This window comes from Triturus cristatus, chromosome 1_1 (assembly GCF_964204655.1).
Source record: "Triturus cristatus chromosome 1_1, aTriCri1.1, whole genome shotgun sequence".
Lineage (NCBI taxonomy): Eukaryota > Metazoa > Chordata > Amphibia > Caudata > Salamandridae > Triturus > Triturus cristatus.
The window spans coordinates 1,219,657,596-1,219,676,442 of NC_140579.1; the positions used below are offsets into that span (position 1 = coordinate 1,219,657,596).

General features: G+C 46.6%; 1 protein-coding gene across 1 annotated transcript in view; it reads right to left on the reverse strand.

The window, feature by feature from the left end:
- The window catches only part of LOC146871856 (AMP deaminase 2-like), a gene marked incomplete at its 5' end in the record, with an annotated part of 228,855 nt that overhangs the window by 22,745 nt on the left and 187,263 nt on the right, over window positions 1-18,847 (reverse strand). The window contains one exon of the mRNA XM_085649103.1: window positions 11,823-11,971. Coding sequence (XP_085505229.1) covers window positions 11,823-11,971 — 149 coding nt within the window. The remainder of the gene's footprint in view (window positions 1-11,822; window positions 11,972-18,847) is intronic.

The following is an 18,847-nucleotide window of genomic DNA, read 5'->3' on the forward strand; positions in this document are numbered from 1 at the left end:
GATGACATCTCAAATGACATCACTGATGCCATCACTGGTGACATCATCCAGTGAATGTGTGTTTTTCAGAAAATTACATATGTTTTATATATGTATATCTCAAGGTCGATGGAAGAATAAATGGGTATATAAGTGTCTAAATGGATGATTTGTGCACTCTGTCAACCTTTTTTGAATGAATGCAGAATTTACAATAGGGCAAAAGACAAGGTGAACTCTAACTTGTATCTATGTTAATCTTATTGCAAGAATACTTTTACCTCTTCTTCCTTGCTTTGTACATGAAGACCAAATTGGTGTTAACCAAGGATGATTTTAATATAACATTTAACCCCTTCAGTGCCCATGACGAGCTGGACTCGTCATGGGCCGCGGTGGCGCTGTGCCCATGACGAGTCCAGCTCGTCATAGACCCCGCCCGCTAATGCAACGGCCGGCACTGGGCGGGGAAAGGGGCGGGCACTGAAGGGGTTAAAGAATGGAGGGGAACCTTCCATGACTAAAATGCATTCTACCTTTATATCAAGTGCTTTTATCGACCTGCAATACTGTTGTTTCCAGAACAGCGGCAAACAACGTATCAGCAAAGTAAGTACATACAGGGAAGTTGGGATGGAAATGTCCCCTGCATGGCTCTGGAGAGTCTGCAACCCTGCCCCAAGTTTTCTTGAATAATTTTGATTTCTAGCCTAAGTGCACATGATAATAACACATGTACGCTGAAGGATTGCATGGAAATGTATTGAGACCCGGAGCTGGGGTCTATGGTTTAGAGGGGCACACACAGTAATCACGGCGGGCGGGCCCCACCAGCTCTTATTTATGGGGACTGGAACTCTTTGCTTCCCTCCCGGCGGTGGCAGTCCTGCCATTCCTATCAGGTGCACTGCCTCCCCTTTCCGGCCCAAGCCCAGGTGTTTCTTTGCACGGTTGCAGAAGTAACTGATGACAACAAATCTATGAAGTGTACCCAGCATGTTGACTGGTTCTGCACACTAAGACAAGGGGCAGTCTGTGTCTTCAATATAGACATGCAATCTGCTGTATGCTTTCCATCAGGCAGAGGCAGACTCACACTGCAATGTGTGTGATGATGGCTTGTCCCTGCACTGGCAGCAACAAAGAGATAGGTACATAGCTCTTAAGCCCGGTGCTTTTGCAGCTCCCTGGTGAATCAGTAGCGTAGTCAGTGTGCCATGGGCCCTAGTGCAAGGAACGAAATCGACCCCCAACTTCTATTGAATTTTGAAACACAGCAATAATCAGGGTTCAGCGGGCCCCCTCAAGCTGCTGGGCCTTTGTGTTAAATTTCCTGCTGCACTAATGTAAGCTATGCCAGATGCCGCACTTTGCAACATGCATGTTTTGGTGCAAAATCAAGTTCAGGCTGTGTTCACTCCATGGATCTTTAGTTCCAACTGAGGCCGACATGACAATCAATTCATTTTTATAACATGAAGCATGTTAGAGTCCCCTAAAACGTCAGAGAGCATTTGCGAACAATGAAGGTTAATTAAAAAATTAGTATAGTTACAAATTCAAATTAAGTTAGTGAATACATGAACACCTTCACTTTTAACGCAATTAAAAAAAGTTATAAGGTTGTCTCAAATAAAACAGAGCACATTTAGTTTTCCCAATAAGGGAACACCCTGCACCGCTAAGCTAGGAAAGCGCCCGGAAGGTTGGGGAGAAATAAACATAATAAGTCTTAGGATAAAAGCCTCTAAAAGATAGTAGAAAGAAAGTATCTGCTCACAAGCAAATGGAATGGGAATTGTCTCTAACAGTAAGGTAACTTCTTTGAACAAGAAGGAAAGGACATCTTCTCTCTTAGTCTATATTGTATTAATTAAATCATGTTTTTCTAACATTTTGATACACCTACACATGATTTCCAGGAGGGGACCCAATCAGGTTGAAGGAACAGAAGGATGAGGTATATTCATCAGTTTCACAAGCATAAACACAATGCCCTCTCTCTAAATGTCCTTCATAATGACATACATTAATTTTGAATTGTACTCATCAGGTGCTCATTAACACATACTATAAGAATTACTAAATAAAACATTCAATGAAAGGAAGAAAAAAATACACAAGAAAAAGAAATCTGTCAGGCTAACATTGGCCATCTTAAAATGCGGGCTGTGTTAACTACATTCAGTTAAACATGGAAAATGCACACTGAATTCATGTGTTTGTTGCAGGTTAATATTGTGTGTAAAACATTTTTGTTTTTAAATCTCTATCACGACCCTGTGGTGAATCTTGCATGACATGCTTCTCCAATGTACCTCTGCGCTGCCTTCTATTCACTGGGGCCCTGTGTTCTTGCCCCTTCCAAGATACATTTTTATGTCTAACATCACCGCATAGGGGGTGCCGAGGAGTGACGAGAACATAAAGGGGTTTTACTGCCCTGATTAGTAGTGCTGAGGGACAGCACCTCTCAGCACTAATGTGGGGAGTAGTAACATGCCCTCCCATCCCCCTCAGTATCTGCTGTCTGCCTGGTAGGGCGCTGGGTTCAATGGACAGCTCAGTTGTCTCTACACCAAACCTATTGCCAACTTATACCCAAATCACTAAGACACTGAGAAAAAAAACACATTCATCACTGGCTGCGCTTTCATTCCATTTAATCCAGCACTAGCTTTCTGTGTTCACTGGATAAGTGCTAGAGGTAACAGGCCCTCTCATGCAAACGTTCCTGTTCCCAACATGCTCCCTTACTGGTCCCAGGACGAAAACTGAGTTGCAGAAACAGTCTGAGTCTTCGACTGGCTACAGGAATTTTGCAAAACTGTTTGCATTCGAATGTAAATACTTAGCAATTCACTTTCCTACCGAAGCCTCTCTTGCACTTTCATCTCCCTTTACCTCTTAACCAACAATTTACAAATGTTTGTGTTTTTGGTTTCTAGAGCAAGCTTTCTTCTACTAAAGTGTCCTCATCTCCCTTGTACAGCACTCGTGCAGGGCAGGATCATGTTCCTAGCAGCTGGTAGGAGGCGCGTGGTGCATTAGTTGTCTGTTTTAGTGGGACACACCCGGGAGTGCCGTAACACAAGCATATGGGGCCCGTACAAACCCTACAACTCAGAGATAGGCTCAAGCTTTAGACGGAATGGGAGCCCCGCACCACTGGCACCCCTCCCCAAAAGAGGTGGGGCCCCCTACGCCGCGGGGGCTACAGAGGTGTGTGTTATGTCCTTGAGACACTGTGAACGTCATTGCCACCAAGCTGGCTCGACATGAGCAGAGACTTTTAGTCTGTGTCCGCCTTTTAGTTTTGCTTCAGTGCCAGACGTGACCCGATGATTGATTTCTCATCATGCCAACAGACTCAATTTAGGCGGGACACGCCAAAAAGCCTTACATTTAGCGTTCTCTCGCCCAGGGCTTCAAGTGGGATGAAAAAAGTGTGTGTGTGTTGGGGGTATGGGGGGGTACGGGGAATTCCCTGAAAGGAAGGGGGCTATGTAATTAACGGCGTGGCATAACGAGTAACACTATAATTCACGTAGAGTGCTAACTTACACACACATTTGCATAAATTCACCCTGCAATTGTCAAATGTGGCCAGTGCTCTGTACGCTTTGCAGAGAGGCTATATATTGGCTGACCATGTATTGTCAACACCGTTTTGCCCCTGGCAGTCACTCAGAGAAACCCACACTCACCTGATCCTCAACTCAATTGTGCGCCATTATAAACACCTGGATGCGACTCGATTCATACTATGCACTGGACAAGAGTATTAGGCTGCCTGAAAACAACGCATCCACTCATCACACACTTGCTTAGGCATGCTGAAGTGGATGCCTGCTTGTGCCCCGGGGGGACCGCAAAGTGCATTCTTATAGAGAAGCACTCTTGTAGGTCCCTGCTTGTGCCCCAGGGGCACTGTAAAGTGCACACAATGGAAACAAAGATAAGGGGGCTTGTCTTGAAACAAGGAGAGGTGGCGTAACATATAAAGCTGCCGACGTTGGAGCTGGAGAGCAGAGTTCGATCCCTCGGCTTGGGCTGTATTAATTATAAATAATTAAAAGAAGGTCCGCGCAGTGGTCTGTCTTAATCATAGATTAATAATTAAAGCAAGGTTTGGGCTGTATTAATCATAAATAATTAAACAGATCTCAGATGAGAGTGGGGAGAGACAAATAAAACAAGCACTGTGGGGAGAGACAAATAAAACAAGCATTGGCAATGCAATAGTATGGGGTGTGAGAAGGCGTCGGAAGAAAGTAGTCTGTGCAGTAAAGGGACCAATAGCCGTGGAAGGACACAAATGAAGACATGTCCATCATAAGGAGGGACTAACAATCCTACAACCAATCGGAAGGCACCATTTAAGACTCCAGCCAATGAAAATGATGGGTGGAGAGGGGTGGAGCTTATATACACAATAGTGTATACTGCATGTCTCAAAGAGACAGCGCAAGCGCTGCCTAGGCGAGACCTAGAAAATGTCCGATGCGTGTCCTCTAACTTTTCTTGTGCACGTTTCACCATCTACATCTCCCGCAAATATGTATTTCTGAAAATAAACACACACGAGTTTTAGCACATATTATATGGTAACAGCGTTTACGCAAGTTTATCTATGTAAGGGAGGACTACCGATTGTATGTCTAATTATTTTTAATTTATCATTTTTCACAACTACGTTTCCCTCACCAAATCCTAACACTTAAAAAGATAAAACCGTAAAAGGTGTTTCATTATGTTTTTAAAGCATTGGTATTTTTTTTAACTATGTCCTAACAGTCACTTTTTGCTACGCCAGCTACCTCAAATACAGTTATTTTATTAAAAATACAAAACCCGAGGTGTGCCAACGTTTGTATCGGAGTGGGTGTTTTCTACTCCCCACACAAATACGCAGACACAGACTGAACTGAGGGTGCAGTTACTGGGGCTTAGGACGACAGTGTGATATTGTACAGTACTTTTTAGTGAAACAGTTCAAAGTCCGGCATAGAAGCCGACATGTTCGAGCCCCCAGCCCCTCCCAGCCACCCCACTCTCCCCCTTATGGGGAGCTTGAACCCAGCCGCTCGGCCTTGTTTGTTTAATTGCCTTAAACTGCAACTTTCTTTCGCCTCCTATCACCCAGGTTCTGAGGAATTAATTGAGTGTTAACGCCTTTTATCTTTTCACAAACGAGTCCAGGATCTCCTGTTGAACGCCTGTAATCTGGTCTCCTATAGACAAGCCCCTGGCAGCTCTCCAGCGAGGTCACCACAGCAGCGCTCAACCCACTGAGCTGTCTCACCCCATTGCAGTGCTCTTCCAGCATGGGAGTTATTTCCACGCTTCCGCGCCAGCCTCTCGGTGCAGATTTTGCCAGATTTACTGCACGGATGTTACTCTGAAAGAGGGAGCATCTGTGGAGGTTGGGCACCCTACTCTGCAAGCAACCGATGCAGCTTTGACACTTACACCCAGGCAGTACTGTACTTTTACCCAAAGGAGAAATGACAACACTGTAATTCCATGGAGGACGAATAATTAGGGAAGGGTGTTGTGTTTCTGGGATGTCATAACTCCCCGCCTGCCACTTGGGCTAGGATATTCATTCCTGTCAGCAGAATGAACATAATTTACTCCCACAAAGTACAACCTTGGCAGGTCCCACCCACATAATTAATTTATGACAGCGACCACTCCAACTGAAATGGTCTAAATAAATGCATGCAGATATATAAAAATATATATATATGCATACATATGCATATATGTTAACACATATATACATATAAATATGTGCGTATATATTCACAAATATATATATGTATTAATAAACAAGCATTGAAATTGCAATAGCTCTCGCCTTTTATTAAGTTAAAGCCATTTGCTTTGCTATACAATACCATTAGCAAAGCAAATGGCTTTACCTTAATCAAAGGCGAGACCTATTGCATTTTTAATGCTTGTTATTATTCTGTCCGCTTAGTATCTTTGCTCCAAAGATAGTTGTTTACATATTATTCTTCACTATGTATTGCTTCTTGTTGGTTTATGCATTTATCAATTGTTATACCTCTACTATTTTTCTAATAAACTTAAACTTAAAAAAAAGGCAACTGAGGTGGAATGTTTGGGACATTATATTAGTATTGCTGGTATTGAACTCAAACGTAATCATGTGGAGAACATTACTAATCACCTTTTCCCACTTATAAGGAACAACTAGTAACATATCTTGGTTTAACCGAGTTCTACAGTAAGTTGATTCCAAATTATGCGTCTAAAGTGGATCCATTTAGGTGCTTATTTAAAAGAAAACACAAAAATCGACTGGACAGAAGAAATGTCTGCAGCGTTTAACGCTTTGAAAGGATTTGTGGTGAATGCGCCATGTTTAAAACCTTTTGTGGAGGGGCAAGCAATGTGTTATTATGGTAGGTGCCAGCAATTGTGTTTGGGGAGGTGTGTTGAAGCAGGGGGACAATGGGAAGGAATGGATGGTTGCTTATGCATCCAGAGCTTTGAGATATTCAGAAAAACCTTACTCTGTTAGCCTGCGTCTGGGGAGTGGAACACTTCAGGAAATTTTAATGGGGCACCAAGTTCACTATCAAGACAGACCATTCGCCACTTGCCTATATGATGGTACCAGGTGGTGGGTGTACCATGTCTGAGGGGTTTGCCTAATTGGCGTCTAGCTTGGAGAGTTCAAAATACCAGTTGGAGTTTGTGCAGGGAAGAGTGAATCTTCATGCTGATGGCATGACCCGGATCCAGCTCCAGTCACTGGTCAGGAGGAAGAAGATAAAGAAGATTGTGAAGTGGCTTTTACCCTATGTGATGTTAACTTTGTGGGCAGAGAACAATCTATTGTGCAAGAGGATACGTGGTCAGAAGAGATGGAGAAGGATGTAGTGCTTAATAAAGTGATGCAGTACATATTGCAGGGTTGGCCTGAAGAAAGGAAGTTATCTGGTGATAAGATGAGTTATTTCAAGGTGAAAGAAGAATAAGCTGTGGAAAATGTCATTGTTGTTAGGGGGATATATTCATTCCTCCTTAAATTTGAGGAAAGTCATTGTAGATATGGCTCATGAGGTTCACATGGGGATTTCAAGTACAAGAAGATGGGTCAGAGAATCTTTTTGGTGGCCAGGTATTGATACTTTTTGGTGGCCAGGTATTGATACTTGTGTGGAACATCATATAAGGTCATGTGTACAGTGTGCCTCCAGTGACAAGTCTGCTAATGCTTTGTGCTCCAACCAGCATCCAGTGGAGTTTCCGGAAGCTCCTTGGCAGAATTTGGGTATGGATATCTTTGAAACCATTTTCTGTTTTGCCCACGCAAGAAGCATTTGGTATGGTGATGGTTTATTATTACTCCAAATGGAAGAATCCAAGATGATGAAGGATGTGGCTTCAGAGAAGGGGATTGAGTTTTTGGATGAGGTTTTCTGTATGAAAAGTATCCCTCAGGAAGTGGTTACCAATAATGGTCCCCAATTTACTAGTAAGTGCATGGGGTGTTTATTAGAAATGTAGCATAACACATAAGAGGATTGCGGTGTTCCATCCAGAAGCAAATGGTCAGGTCGAGAGATTCAACTGTATGATTAAGGATGCTATTCAATTGACTGTGAAGGGTGGATTGAACTGGAGAAATGCTTTGTAATCCATGTTAATAGCATATAGAACTTCACCTCTCTCTGTATATTCTGGTAGTCCTTTTGAATTGTAAAGGGGACGTAAAACCAGCACCAGGTTGGTTCCCTGGTGGTTGAAGAACAAACAGGGTAGGGATATTGATTTCACTGAGGTGGATTACAAAGGAATCCGTCATAGAGTGGAGGAGTATAATGAAAATATGAACAGGATTTGAGTAGACTGAATGGTGCAGTAAGCAAGCAAGTAGTGAAGGTTTGTGATATGGTATGCATTAAAAAGGTTGTGGAGTTGGCAAAGCGTGTGCTACTTGATCTTATCCCAAAATTGTCAATTAAGTTTTTTTTTTAAATGCTGTGCGTATTGATGAAGGGAGTGTCTGGAATCTTAACGGAATATTCCAATGTTCCAAGGGAGGAAAACAGGCCTAGAGGACCAATAGGGCATATTTTCATGGACTTATCGCCGAGTTATCGGCACTTTATCGCACCCAAAGTGGCGAAAAATTTATCGTCCCATTCACAAGCTGGTGCTAACAGCCGATACACCAAGTTTACCTGCGATAGCAGCCGCAAAAAACATTGCGACAGATGACCCCGGCAACTAACGCTAATGAGATGCAGAGTAGGTGTTCCCGTGCAATAAGCCACGAAAACAACACTCCGCAACATTCTCAATGACCAGCCAGATCGGCGATAAGATCACAAAACAGGCGATAAGGCTTGTTAGCAGCAGGAATTTCACACCTGCTCTTACCTGGTGTAAAGTCGGACAACAACCTGCACCATAAAAGGGAGCCCAGCCCAGAACCACACCAGAAGAACAACAGATGCCATGGAGCTAATGATCATGCAGCTCGGAGCCCCACGAGGGCCACAACACCCACAACCACCACACCCAGGTCCGCCACCCCCCTGGACCGCCCCCGCCCCCACCCCCTGGGCAAAGATATGTTACATCAACTTTACGAAATCATGAACAAAACAATTCACCTGATGTTGCACAATTACAACACCTCACATTCATGTGTGGTCAGAAAAAGGAGAATCACTCATCCATCTTTGAATAGCCAAACAAAACATTTTATTCAAATTAAACTCAAAACAACTATTTTGAAAAGTCATGGCGAATGTATGATGTTACAATGCATACATTTACAATGCATGCCTTTACAACGCAGTTTTTACATCGCAACATCCTTTACAATGCATTCTTTTACATCGCATGCCATTACATCGCATTTTCAGAAACTACATTTACAACGCATTCCATTACATTGCATTATATTCTTTACAACGCATACCATTACAATGCATACCATTACATCGCATTTAAGGTAAGTGTTGGATAGTATAGGGATAATAATTACTATTCTAACTCCAGTGAGTGCATCAGTAGGGTAAGTGTTGGATAGTGTAAGGGTACTATGCATTGTAATGGTATACATTGTAATGACTTGCGATGTAATGCCTGCGTTGTAGTGACATGCGGTGTAATGGCTGCATTGTAATGACATGCGATGTAGAGGATGTTGCAATGTAATGACTGCTATGTAAAGGTAGTGCGATGTAATGACTGCGTTGTAAAGGTTGTTTCCAGTCATGGCGGGTCTTCTCAGGACAATCTGTAAGTCACAGCCTGCAAGACAAAATTCAAGACAATAAGGTGCGTCATGTGCTCATAAAAGGACAGAGAGACAGAAAGAGAGAGAGAAAGAGAGTGAGAGAGAAAGAGAGGGAAAGAGAGAGAGAGAGAAAGAGAAAGAAAGAGAGAGCGAGAGAAAGAGAGAAAGAGAGGGAGAGAGAGAGAAACAGTTAAAGGAAGAGAGGGAGAGGGAGAGAGAGTGCCGACACTGCGGACCCAGGCCTCATCGCTCACCTGCTGCCACCGGTGTGTCTCCAACCACATGCCGGTATACACTGCAGTCCACCAGGTCTCTTATCTGAAACAGAGTCCAGATTCATGAATGGCAGAGTTTATATCATTGCACACGCCATCATCGCTTGCCCGCCCCTGCGCACACAGGCTGCTGCACCCCAGCCCCTCCCGCCGTCCAGCGGTGATTGCCCACCCCTGAGCGCACAGGCCTCACTGCTCACCTTACGACACCTGCGTATTTCCAAGAGGGCCCACCACATGCTGGTGCAAGCTCCAAACCAGGGGCCCGCGACCTTGGCATCCTCCACATCATGCAGCCCCGCACCGCGGGCCACCAGGTCACACCCTTGATTCTGGGTCTTGATTTCGCAATGGCAGAGATCATATTAGAACACACGGCATCATCGCAGGCTGCACACCCGCTCAGCCCTTTAGGTGCCACTAACTCTGTGAACCGCGAGGCAACACCACGTGGAGGTAGGTCCACGCTGCCCGCTGGCTCAGGCCTACACTGCGGTCCAGCAGGGCACACACAAATCCTTACCAGTCCGGATCGCCAGGACGTGGCATCATCGCAGGCTGCACACCAGCTCAGCTCTTTAGGTGCCCCTACCTCAGTGCACTGAAAGACACCGTTCCGTGACGGTGTGCCTGTGCAGGCCGCAGTATATCCAGTGCCACCAAGTCTGTGCACTGCAAGTCATGCACCCTCTATGATTGGGTATTGTGGTGCGTACGTGTCACCTCCGGCAGTAGGAAATGTGATGAGGTAGGGGCCTAGACCCTCATGCATAAGTAATAACCACACAGATACACCCAGATAGAGCGTTTAAATGGCGTCGAGCACGTGCGCCCGGCCCTTTTTATTGGCAGGGTCACATGTCCTGGATGGGTGTGGTGTGGGTGTAAACCAGCCATGAGGGAGTGGCTGTGGCATGCTGACAACTAGAACTGTGATCAGCAGATCACTAAAGGGAGGACCTGGGACATGTAGCGTTGTCGCCCCCCCTGTGAGCGTAAGCAGAGTGGGCTGGCCTGGTGTATGCCAGTCCAGCGTAAAGGTGTGAACAATAACCCCGGGGATCTGGACGTGGTTCCGTCCCAGGCTGAACAAGGAAGTAACTAATGCATGTGTCTATGTTGTTGTATCGGCTCCACTCGGTCTGCAATCGGCAATGTGTCACCCTGTGACCCAAGTCCCACAACATGAGCAACAGGGACATAAGGGGAAATCACTGACCCTACATTCATCCATACTTGAATGACCATAGAGATGACACATCTGTGTGAATTTGAATGTTTAATGCACATTCAGTGGACTGTTGTAGCTGGAGCTGTACAGGGCCATGCAAACCCCACTTTACATTGTTGGCCCGTGGAGGGCCAGCCAGGGTCCTTTAGGGAATGACAAGTCCATCGGAAGAGGAAGAGTTCAGTCCACAGTCTGAATGCGGTGTCATTGGTGACCAAACAGAATATAGCAGTCCATGTCGAGGTCCAAGGTGAGTGTCGCAGAATACATCGGGGGACAGTGGAAGGTGATGATGCAGAGGGCAGAACCAAGCAGAAACTGGTCATATGGCGGAGATGAATGCTACTGCGTCCTTTTTACCACGAAGGCAGACTCATCCGCATCTTCCCCCTCTGCTGTTTCATGTGCCTCACATGTGGGTAGTGGTGTTTGGTCTCCAGCATCTCCAGCACTGTGTGCCAGTGACACCGCAGGGGCTGGAGGTGGAATGTCTGCCGCACTGTGTGGCACTGACACTTCAGGGGGCGGAGATGTGGATGGAGTGGTAGCAGCAGCAGTCATCCGTGCCAGGCCTTGTGGCACCAATGTCATGAGGAGGGTCTTTAGGGCATTGAGGAACCCAGCTACCTCTCGCTGGTGTGCAGCCGTGACAGCTGCACTTTCCGCCTGCGTCCGCTCCATGGTCTCCATTATCCTCCGCATGTGTCCCAACTCCTGGGTGACATCGCTAGAGCCACTTTGACTAGACAGTTGTTCTTGTCTCTGAGTCAGGACTCCAGCGCTGTCAGCCATGAATTGTTGGAGAGCATGGAGCGGACTGTGGGTGTCCGTTAAGGCCTTTCAGTGGTCCCTGATGGGATTTAGACACCCACGTATTGCATCTAGTTTGGATGCCATGCGTCGAACCCCACCCGCACCTGTTCAACCAGCTTCTCCTGGCACCCCAACACATGGTGTTGGAAGGCTATGTGTTCTTCGTGGGGGTCCTGGGAGGCAGCGTGTTGGTGGGTGCTGCCTGCTGTGTGGTCTGTGCAGGGAGTGGGGTCACATCGATGCAGCTAGGCTGCCCTTCTCCTGGATGTGAGTTGACGTAGCTGTTGATGAACTCTTTGAGGGCGTCGGTGTTGAAGATGTGGAGGTCTTCATCATCAGAGAAGAGAGGTTCTGTCTGCTCAACAGGAGGTGTTGGTTTTCCCCCTGCAATGTGATGGGGAGATGCAGTTTAACATTGTGTTCACATGTGTTGACGCATTGCACATGTTTCCATACAGACTGAATGACAATGTACATTGTGACTGTTTGGGAGGAGCTGCCTATTTGACGCGGGACAGTGGACATTTCGACAACATCACGGATGTATGTTTGTACTTGTGTATCACCAACTCACATTTCCTTGCTATGCCAAATGTTATTGGCCAGTTTCTACAGGCAAGCAGCGCCAGTTGTGTCTCCTGTTCTGTTTTGGATGTGTTGCGGTTTGTACCACATGGTTGTCAATATTGATGTGCTCTGCATGTTACGTGTGTGTGCTGCATTTTGGGAGACTTGCCCCTGCAGCTCTGATTTTGCTGCCCCTTATCCCTTTCATGCGGCGTGCCTTGGCCTTCTGTGCTTCACAGTGCTGAGATGTTGCATACTTGGGTACATTGGTCTCTTGGTGGGAGTTGGGGTTCTGGGGCATGGTTTGTCCGCAGATGTGTTGTTGACGTTAGGGGTTGTTTGAGCACATGGATGTGTCATAGTGTGACCTGCTCCTTTACGGATGTGGTCCACACTCAGCCATCTCAGTGTCGTTGCGTGCAACATTTCATGGTATATTGACTGCAGCATTGCTATTCGTCATGCAGTGTCACTTGCATTGTCAGTGTTGCTCAGACACGCCGCATTGCTGGGTTTGACACATGTGCATGGGTTGGTTGTGGGATTGGTGGTGTGTGGGACGAGCCCCCTCTGGGCATATACTCGACAGGGGCCTACTTGCTGTTCCTAGGTGTGCTGCAGTGTGCCAAGGGGATCAGGGACATGCTCCAGAGTCATTGTGGGTGTGCACTATGCTATGCTTAATTGTGCATGTGTGCCATTGTACCCATCTCCCCCGTCTCCCCAGTCCCTGGTCGTTACTCACCCAGTTGCTGTTGTGTCAGGTCATGTTGAGCAGTGTCAGGTCCCCCAACTCCTGCCCCCGTCTCCCCACTGTGGACACCATTTCCTCCATCTCATCCAGCTCCTCCTGTGGCGCGGACTCCCACCTCCAGTCTGCCTTGCTGCCTTCTGGTTGTTTGCGAGTTTCTGCTTGGTTTTGCGCTTCACATCATTCCAGTGCCTCTTGACCTTTTCCATTGTCCTCTTCAGCACTCCGACTGCATTCACCTTGTCCACGATGGACTGCATATCCCATTTTTTGTTGCCAATGACACAGTGGAGGTGACAAACAGTAGTTGATGGTGTTGTATCACCTCCGTAATCAGGATCCTGTTTTCCTGAGGAGTGAACCGCGTCTTCCTCTTCTTCTTCTTCTTCTTGTCCTTGCCTTTCCCTGACCCTGTGGTCCCGGCCTGGGCCTCGGGGGGCTTGTGGAGTTCTGGTTGTTCTCTGTACTTGCTCCAGCTCCCTCCATTGTGCTTCGCAGTTGTTTTGCTTTTGTTTGTATTTTTTTTTCTACTTTTAAATTGATTTGTCTTGCCTGACATGTGTGAATTGCAGGTCTGGCCCAGCTTAACGCTGATTTTTGTATCGCGATTGGCCACATCACAACTTTTTTCGCGTTCGTGTTTTGTGTTTTTTTGGGCTAGCGTTAACTGTCGCATGGTGCCGCCGGGTTGAGAATACTACGTGAACACAGCATTGTTTTCCCGCGATAGACTGCGATATGCACAGTTGCGTTAAGCTAATTTTGCGATAATTATCACATGTTCTTGAGAATATCGCCCAATGTGTTTCTGGATGTTAAGGAACAGGATATCGTCAAAAATGCAGTTGTTTGTTCTGCAGAAAATTATAACGTTGTTCTATGTGTGTGAGGTCTTGACATCCACCTGTGTGGTCCCAGGAGTATGTTTTGAATAAAAAAAATAAGGAGGAAGGTGTGTTGCTTGCACGCAAGCATTTTCCTTTTGTGCCTGCCCAGGGTTCTCTGTTTACGTTTGGATTATGTATTGGTATATAGACACGAGCGGGACACAGCTGGTGTGTGTTGTGCCAATTTCATACATTGGCATGTCTTGTGATAACAAGCTCGTCTCGTGGGGATTGTGTAAATTTGAGTGGGTGGGGATGTATATGTATGAGGGTTTTTACAGTTGATGTTATTCTTTACCTGAGACTTTGTGAGGAGATGTTCGTCCGTCATGTTGACTGAACTTGGATTGTTCACGGACCATACTTGCATACTCCTTCATTAATAAGATAATTTCTTATCCTATTACAATCTTCCCATCCTTGCACTCAGCCTTCTTCCTTCTCTCTCCCATCATGTGCTCACATGCATCTGGCCTCCCACTCACTAACTGCAGCTCTTCATCCCCTGCCGACTGCAGTTGGAGAGGCAATGGATTGGCCTCCAGGTGCACCTGATGTGTTGGTACTGGACCATCCTCGCACATGGTGATGGATCTGATGACTTCTCTACCTAGGCTCTATGTACAAAAGATTCCTTGGGTGACACAGTGGCCCTGAGGACCTGCACTCACTTATCATGCCATCTGCCATGACATGCCACCAGCACTACTGTGATATTACCACGTTGGCCCATGTCTGTTTGCATTGTCCAGACCTCGTGCCACAGACCCATGGTGAGTCGGCCTTTCCACCACCGACAGCCCCCAACACATCAGAGCAGGGCAATGACCCAGCATCTGCTGTGGGTAGAAAGGACGGTGCCAGGCCTGTCACCTCAGAAAAGAAACTCAAGCCTTTGTAAAGTACACAAAACCTTGCCCGCAAGTGAAAATTCTTGTAAATACGTTTTTGTGGAAATAAAAAAGTACTTGCAAAACGTTTTGCCTAGAGAACTCTCCTGCTAAAGGTCAAATGCTTCAAACCTACATGTACCAAAATGTACACACTTTTTTTTAATTAGCTACTTTTGCAAGCTCCCATCATACTGCCATTGAGCTTCAGACAGCAAAGGTGATGACTTAGGAGAAAGTTGAACTGGAAGTGAGTAAGAGGGTCTCCACAGGTTATGCTGAGAGGGGCTTGAAGTTCATTGCCGATGGTGGAGCAGTCAGTGAAGATCCTTCTGGGTTACAGCAATGTGCTAATATTTATTTTGGATTCGGTGGAGCCAGGTAGTGCCATGGTGTGCCCTCTCCACTGGAGCGAGATTGGTACTGGGGGATCCGGAGTGTAGTGCATTGATGCTGTGCAGATCAGAGAGGACCATGGTACAGGCAGTCAGACAGAGGAGGCAGCTTACAGGTAGGTGTTCACCAATCTGGCCCGCGCGACACCTCTGGGGTCTATCTAAGCCCATCCGGTTGAGGCGAGGCATCCATGGACTCAGCAGCCTCCAAATGCACTCTAGGCCTCCTTGAGCACTACCATGGTAGGCATGGGGTAGGTGATGGAGTGTCAGCCGATGCTGGGGGAGCCAGGAGGGTCGTGGTGCAGTTTAATACTGCACCAGTGAGCCACCAGAGAGAAAGAGAGTGAACACGGTCCCCAGCAGGCGTGAAAGCCCCTTCACGGTGCTCTTTCACCTTTCTGTATGTGTGCCTAGAGGTTTAATGGGTATGAAAAAATTGTGGGGTGGGGGGGTCTCTAAAAGGGATGTGAACCGTGAAATTAAGGGCATGGTTTAAGCAGGAAAACGAAATTTCTGTGATTCTCATGGTATGCCGCCTGACTGGGATTTTGATTTCTCTCTTAGCTCCCTGTTATTGCATCCAAATGTATATCACAACAGACATACACCTAAAACCAGCCAGGACTATAGGCTTTGTCAATAGTTGTTAGCTGTTTAAGATAAATGAGTAACAAATATGTTTTTGTTGTAAATAATGAATATAATAAATGCTTCAGTTCTGAAATTGGGAGACTGAATGAAACATTACTGAGGTCTGTGTGTTCTGCAGAGAGGCCAAGAACTGGATGGCCACATGTATTCTGAACCCCTTTATGACTCACTGACGTGCGCTGTAAGAAACTCGCACTGCCTTTCGACTCAACTCCACTGCTGTCAATCGGGACCCCACATAACCACCAGGAGGCGACACAATTCAAAGTATGCACTTTACAAGCATAATATGCTACAAGGAAAAAAATACAGAAACACAGCATCCTGGAAATAATGAACCCTCTAAGGGAATATAAGATTAAGTTAAACTTGAAATATAAACAGGAAGTCAATTGCTGACATGGAGTACCTTAACACCTTTTTCATTCATTGTTCAGATATCAATTGGTGTTTGGGCCACAGGGGGTGCAGCACAGACCACCAAAAATGCTCTATATGTATGGAAAAGGCTGCTTTATTGAAGACAGGTGCACCTCACAATACAACATTTCCCTTGGCCTTTGCCGTACAAAACTAAACCTCACTAAATAATTTTCCTCCTACTTTTCTACCCACCCCCACCCCTAAAGTTTCCCCTTAACTTGCAACATTCTATAACCCCCACCTCGTACATTCCATGTCGGCACATTAACCTTGTAACCTCTAACTTCCTAAGATTACCATCTAACTAACCATTTCCTATGCTACCTTCCCCTTCCTACCTACTCCCAGAATAACTTTCCAAACCTAAACTTAACCTGTAAACAATCTAAACCAGTAGTTAGCAAGAAAAAAAAGCCTGCACCTGCTTCAAGCGACACCCAGTGTACAACAACAACCCCTAGCGCACCTGTATCCAAGAAAAACGCCTCCTGCAAGGATTTTTCATTTTTGTGGGAAACCCCCCTACTGTAAATTGTGAGGGAGGGTGGGAGAAAGCTTTCCACCCACAAAGCTGCCCAAAACCGCCCGCCGTGTCACCTTGCTGAAATGGTGACACGGCATCCTAAAATGGCCGGTTTTGAGGAAACCCTCCCAAGTGTAGCCCAAAGAACCCAATTGGGCTCTGGGCTGCACCATTGTCCGAAATTCCCTGGGGGGCAAGCCTCCCGATGGTCGGCTGCCCCCAAAGCCCTATTGGGCCAAAGGGGGTGCAGCACAGCCGATTTATTGAAGACAGGTACACCTCACCTTTGCCGTACAAAACGAAACCTCACTAAATAATTTTCTTCCTACTTTTCCACCCACCCCCACCCCTAAAGTTTCCTCTTAACTTGCAACATTTTATAACCCCCACCTCGTAAATCCCATGTTGAAACCTCTTCTAAATTCCTAAGATAACTATCTAACTAAACATTTCCTATGCTACCTTCCCCTTCGTACCTACTCCCGGAATAACTTTCCAAACCTAAACTTGACCTTTAAACAATCTAAACCAGTAGTTAGCAAGAAAAAACGCCACTCAAAAAAATTTGTGGCTCACAACAAGGACCTTGGGCTTCTTCGGGTACCTTGTAATGCCCAATACCCTGTCCAGAACCTCCTAAATCTGAATTAGGTACAATTCCAAACCAAAACGCGACAAGTGCACTCCATCCTGCCGGAAAAAATAAATTGCCGCTTATCTAAGGTCCGGATGTTTGACTCTACCAATACCCTCCTTATCGCAAAACAACCTCGTGTCCCTGTTGATTTTTCTCCTGGCCGTATCTATTGCCGCCGGCCTCTATGCCCCCCTCCAATGCCTTCTAGGGATAAACTCAGACCAGATGACATAACACCCAGACCAACGCTGCCTTATCTCCAATAGGTCCCGCTTCATCTGCTTCAATAAGGCCAGGCCTTTACATTGAACCAAATCGTTTTCCCCCAAGTGGATGATCAAAACATCCGGACAGAATTTACCCGTAACCAACTTATTCAACATTGGAAACAACTCGTGGCACCTCATGCCCCCTTTCCCATACCAAGAACACTTAAACAACTCAGTGTCAAGACCAAGACTCAAACCCTGCCCTTTATCCAACTTGTGATGCTCCGCCCACTTCACGAGGGAATAGCCAACAATCCAAATGGATAACTCAGCAGACGCCCCCCAGCCACTGCACATGCAAAGACACGGAGGTGAGAACAAGAAAATGGAACAAATCACTCCCCACCAAATGCCGTAACTGAATGTACCTCTTAAAGCAATCCGACTTCCAACCCCCCAGCCTCATAATCCTTCCCCCCAGCCCTGTTTGGCCACCTCAGTGGTGGCCCCTATGCGGAAAGAATGAGTACCGAAGTCACTTGGTGCTTCTCCTATGTACACTAGCGCTTGCCACATAACCCACAGCAGCTGCGCCGCTATCACTCGAAGGCCTGATCTCCTGAAAAAAAACGCCCCAAGGCCCGGCAGCCGCCACCTGCATAAAGTCCTACCCCAAAGCACTGGACACACGTTCCTGTCGGCTGTGGCATCCCACCTGCCTGCTCCCCTCTGGTCTGTCTTGGATTGGGTAATCATCAATGCCACCCGCTCCTCCCCCAGCTCCACATCGCCCCACTGCACCTTGTGTACCCCCTTCTGCCCCAACAGTCCGGACACACGAAATGCCCCAAAAAACATCCATGACATTAAAGAGGCAAAACAACACTACCTCCTCCCTTGTCCTGCACATCTGATGCACAGCCTGTAGCAACCTGACCAACAAAATCCTGGACACCGGCCTCCTCACCCGAGGCCGAATGCCCCTTTCCCTCACCCAAACTTCCAGTATGCGGCTGCCTAGCTCCCCCGCCGATGGAGCGTAGCCCCACCACAACTTTCCCATAAAAGCGATGACGGACAATTTGCCTGCTATGGTAACGTTCGATAAGCCTCGGTCAATGAGTGACAAAATGAACTGGACCACTTCTTCCTCCCTCACCAATCTCTCCGTTTGTCCTCGAGCCCCCCCCTCCAGAAACTCGCTCCATGCATGTGTATACGCCTTGGGTGTTGATGGTGCCAAGGACCCTACCACCAGGTCAAGCATCCTTTGTCGCCTACTGACCACATCCCCGCAGGAACCGCCGTCTTGCCTTCTTCCGCC